We start from the raw sequence: 5,433 nt of genomic DNA, 5'->3' as shown, positions 1-5,433 counted from the left end.
GACAGAAGCCTCTTGGACTCCTGATGGGTCCCTCGGGACCAGCCTAGCATGCATTATTTTTTTCCAAATCCAAGGACACCTTTTGAGACCACCCAGAGATAGTCATCAGGGTATCTCACCCCAAAAACTTCTCCAAACTCTTCGACCTCCTTAAGACACTCCCCGAAAGAGTTTTCTGGCTCAACCGTGGGTCCCACCAATTTGTCTATAAATATTCGTCTCTTTGAAGGCAAACAAAAAACTGTTTTGCACAAACGAACCTTTTTGGATTCACTTCATACATTTGTCGCGACACTCAATCTCTCTCTAAAACCCATTCAGAAATACAAGTATCCCTTCAAGACACATACGACATACATTTGCACCATACATCATACTTCAGACTACTGTCTAACTTAGGCAACGGAGGGCCTATGTGGAGGAGTCTCCTGCATGCCTTTCTAACTTTCATTTGTGATCGCAAGCTAAGCTCCATCCTAGCTCACCCAAAAAACCCTTCTCCAGAAGACCCATCGGGGTCCCTTCCTCTTGACTCCCCGAAGGCCCATCCAGGCAGCATATCCGGAAGCCCTCAAGGACCCATCCCGGTTCTTGCCTCATCGGGTTCTGGCCCCGACCCATTCCAGATATGTTTAACCTCGCTCATGGCATCTTGGACCCTCTGACGTGGTGAAGGACTCTGCTTTGGCTAATCCTAAAATAAATAAATTTAATTGTTATAGTTAGGCAACAACAATTTGGCATTGTCTGTGGGAATCGAACAAAAAGGCATTGATCCATGGCTAGGGGAACGAGGTATGTCTAAACTAGAGGATCTCAGTGCGAAGTGTTGAATTTTGACTTAGTAGCTGCTGATGTGGTTTGAAGAAGTCAAAATAAAATAGGATTATCCATAACCAATAAATTAGCAAATATCTGATATTGTTTGTTAGTTGTTTTGGATAGATATTATGCCATATTATTCTCCTCTTTATGCTCATTTCAATTTACATTTTAGTTGTATAAATTGAAGTCTACGATTGAATAAAATATACGACTTTCGCTTTGATATTTTTTCATTCCCTTTTCTTTTTTCTTCATAAAATACCAACAAATGGTATCAGAGCCCTTTTTCTTAAGGGACCTGTGAGTTGAGAGAAACAAAAAAAATCATATTCACAAACACTCAAACTCAAGCCAACAATCTGCAAAGATAGAAGCAGAATCAAGTCACGGAATGCCGGCAACACCAATATTTGGTGGCGACAACTATCAAGTATGGGTTATTAAAATGAAAGTCCATCTCAAGGCACTAGATCTTTGGGAAGCAGTTGAGGAAGATTACGTAGTCACTGATTTGTCGGTCAATCCAACTGTGAACCAAATAAAGATTCACAAGGAGAGGAAGACAAGAAAGGCCAAAGCCATGGCCTACTTGTATGCTGCAATTTCTCCTAATATTTTCACAAAAATCATGAACCTGTCTTCAGCAAAAGCCATTTGGGATCATCTCAAAGAAGAATACCAAGGCAATGAACGAGTGAAGAATATGCAAGTATTAAACTTGATCAGAGAGTTTGAAATGCAAAGAATGAACGAGTCAGAAACTGTGAAGGAGTACACTGACATGTTGCTTAGCCTTGCTAACAAAGTGAGGTTGTTAGGTAAGGATTTTCCTGATCAAATAATCATTGAAAAAATACTTGTTACACTTCCAGAGAGGTATGAAGTCACCATCTCTTCTTTAGAAAATGCAAAAGATCTGTCAAGCATTTCCTTGGCAGAGTTACTTAATGCTTTACAGGCTCAAGAACAAAGAAGGCTTGTGAGAATAGGAGGAGCCGTTGAAGGAGCTTTTCAGGCACAAACAAGGCCCACCGGTGAAAAAAAGGTTTGGAATCACAACAAGAAGCTTGCAAATGCTGGAAACAACAATAGTGGAAATTATCCACCTTGCCCTTACTGCAAAAAAACCAATCATCCACAACACAAGTGTTGGTGGAGGCCCGATGTAAAGTGCAACAAATGTGGTCAATTAGGTCACATCACAATTGTGTGCAAATCACAACAATAAGAAGGCGAAGCTAGAGCTGCTACTGACCAACATGAGGAGGAGGAGTTATTTTAACTCTACTTAAAAAAACCATATCCATGCCTATGCCCAAAAAAAAAATGCCTATACCCAAAAAAAAATGCCTATGCCCCAAAACCCATAACCATACCTATGCCTCATAACTATAAAATCATAAAATCCCCATATGCTATATCCAAGTCATGCTAAAATTAAAATGCTTTGCATTTGCAGCCTCAAAGTCAAGGAGGAGTGTTGAATTTTGACTTAGTAGCTACTGATGTGGTTTGAAGAAGTCAAAATAAAATAGGATTATCCATAACTAATAAATTAGCAAATATCTGATATTGTTTGTTAGTTGTTTTGGATAGATATTATGCCATATTATTCTCCTCTTTATGCTCATTTCAATTTACATTTTAGTTGTATAAATTGGAGTCTACGATTGAATAAAATATACGACTTTTGCTTTGATATTTTTTCATTCCCTTTTCTTTTTTCTTCATAAAATACCAACACGAAGTAACCACAAATGCACATTAGGCATAAACTTTAGTGGTTTATGCCTTAAGCTGGCCTTGGAAACACCTACAAGAAGGGAGTTTTTGGAAAACTCAATTTTTCATGCCTTATCAGTACCATTATAATAATCCTAATGTTATCTTAAGTAATAGAACATATAGATATTTTAGATGCAAGTACCATACAACTCCCTTCCACCCATGATTGTGTAAGTTGGTGACTATTTAAATTCAAAATGCAAATGGTAGTTTTTTGTTTAAATTTTAAATTTATTATAATATCTAATAAAAATAACTGGTAGATGTTTTTAAAATAAAAACCTTAAAAAAATATATTTCAAAAAGTTCAAGACTTTAAATCAAAATATGGGCTTACTTAAATTTTAGAATAGATATATCCACTGTGTCATTGTCTTTTTATTTTCATTAATTTATAAAAAAGAATTAGGAATAAGTAACTCCAACATAATATAATGTGGATAATGAATGGATGATAATATAAAAATTTGTTAAAACAAAGATAATATCATTTAAAATTTATCTTTTCAAACCTAAACTCAAATCATAATAACTATTTTGACGCAGATGAGAATTGCATCAAATAAGATTTGGACACTACATGCTAAATCCTTTCTAGTCTTTGCTTAAATTTCCTAGGTTGAGATGACACTTGTTTTGTGCAAAACAATCGCTAGGACTACCCCTTTCTAGTCATTGGTCAGATTTCCTAGGTTGAGATACACTTGTTCTCTGCAAAACAATAGCTAGGACTACCCAAGGGCATTTTCGAAAAAGTCTAATGTTTATGTCAATAATGAATTTTTCTATCGAGTTAGAAAAAGTGAAATTATTTCCGCCCACTTTATAAATTTACAAAGTAAGCCACTACCCTACTCTCTCCTCTCTGCTCTCATAGTCGCTGCCCTCGCCTAGTCGCCTCACCTCACTGTCATGCCGTTGTCGCCTCAGCGATGGTCGGCGAGACGAGAGCAGAGATGAGGCAGCGGCCATGGGAGGGGAGAGGAGAAAGCAGAGCAATGGCTCACTTAGTAAAATTACAAAGTGCGCGGAGGTAATTTTATCTTTTTACCCCCATTCGGTAATCCTGTCGATAAGTCTTTCTGACTCTCAAGACTTTTTCGTCAATAATTTATGTTAAAATGAAGATAAGTTGCAAGTATAATTAGATAACAAAAAGTTAATTAAATTTCTTTACCACCATGGTTGAAGTCTTTATACTGAAAAATCGTCAGGACATGGGGCAATACGCATTTGTGGAGATGCCTCATTCGAGGTTGATTTCTCAAAAGGGATATGGAGCCATTAGCCAATCTTGAGATTGTTGTGATTGACATATGAGTTCCCTAGGAGAGCTTGAATTAGTTGTGATTGTCTGGCATGATTATTATTTGATGTTTTCATTGCCTGTTTAATAATTATATCTCGAGATGGATAGATCAATCCTCATGATCAGAGATGAGATGTTGAATTTTAATGTGATTAGGTTGAACTAAATCCTACTTTACCACATGTGGATCCCCCCACCAAGGGAATTATTGTGGCCTCAAGAAAAATCAGCTAAGTTATATACCTTGATAATGCCGAGAGTTGGTGCGAAGTTCATGGCGATAGGTATTTACCCAAATCTACAGTGGACTCCAATGGTGACCCACGCGTTTGGGAGGTGATAGATAGGCATGGTTTGAAGCTCGAGCCCCCTTTGCCATAGATGACGTGGTAATATGAGTCAACATGTGCGGGCCCAGCACAATTTGCCAACTTATTACTCACAAATGACCACTGATATTGAAGATTCTATTTCAACATGATCATGGTGGCCTAATGATCATGTCGGAATCAACCATCAACTGACTTTGTAAGACTCTTACGAGATTCATACCTTGTTCCGAGATGATCTAGCTTTGCGCTCCTTACACATGTGAAACAAGAATAATTAATTGCCTTGACGCTTAATTAGGATAATAATGCCACTTTAATGCTTTAGTCAGCAAAAATATTAAAGATACTTGTAGTAAAGTAATTTTTTATTTCATTATTCCCTAATCAGTCTATGGGAGAGAAGCCTCTCAGACCCCTGATGGATCCCTCAAGGCCAACCTAGCATGCATTATTTTTTTCCAAGTCCAAGGACACCTTTCGAGACCACTCAGAGATAGCCATCAGGGTATCCCAGCCCGAAAACTTCTCCAAACTCTCTGGCCTCCTTAAGACACTCCTCGAAAGAGTTTTCTAGCTCAACTGTGGGTCTCACCACTTTGTCTATAAATGTTCGCCTCTTCGAAGGCAAACAAAAACGTTTTTTGCACAAACGGACCTTTTTGAACTTACTTCATACATTTGTCGCGACACTCAATCTCTCTCTAAAACCCATTCAGAAATACAAGTATCCTTTCAAAACACATAACAGACATACATTTGCATCATACATCATACTTTGGACTACTGTCTGACTTAGACATCGAAGGGCCCACGTGGGGTAGTCTCCCACATGCCTTTCTAACTTTCATTTGCGATCACAAGCTAAGCTCTATCCTTGCTCACCCGAAAGATCCTTCTCCAGAAGACCCATCAGGGTCCCTTCCTCTTGACTCCCCGAATGTCCATCCAGGTAGCATATCCGAAAGCCCCCGAGGACCCATCCCAGTTCCTGCCTCATCGAGTTACGGCCCCGACCCATTCCAGATCTGTTTGACCTTGCTCATGGCATCTTGAACCCTCTGACGTGGTGAAGGACTCTGTTTTGGATGATCCCAAGATAAATAAATTTAATTGTTATAGTTAAGCAACAATAATTTGGCATTATCTGTGGGAATCAAACAAAAAGGTATTGATCCATGGCTA

At 38.4% G+C, this 5,433-nt stretch overlaps 1 protein-coding gene across 1 annotated transcript; it reads left to right on the top strand.

Moving 5' to 3' along the window:
- Positions 1 to 1,216: 1,216 nt before the first annotated feature.
- LOC127805549 (uncharacterized) lies at positions 1,217 to 2,053 on the top strand. Its single transcript, XM_052342302.1, has one exon. The coding sequence runs from the start codon at positions 1,217 to 1,219 to the stop codon at positions 2,051 to 2,053; it is 837 nt and encodes a 278-aa protein (XP_052198262.1).
- Positions 2,054 to 5,433: the final 3,380 nt, after the last annotated feature.

Source organism: Diospyros lotus, chromosome 7, assembly GCF_014633365.1.
Source record: "Diospyros lotus cultivar Yz01 chromosome 7, ASM1463336v1, whole genome shotgun sequence".
NCBI lineage: Eukaryota > Viridiplantae > Streptophyta > Magnoliopsida > Ericales > Ebenaceae > Diospyros > Diospyros lotus.
The sequence above is the reverse complement of the archived record's forward strand: the minus strand, read 5'-3'. Positions and strand labels throughout refer to the sequence as shown.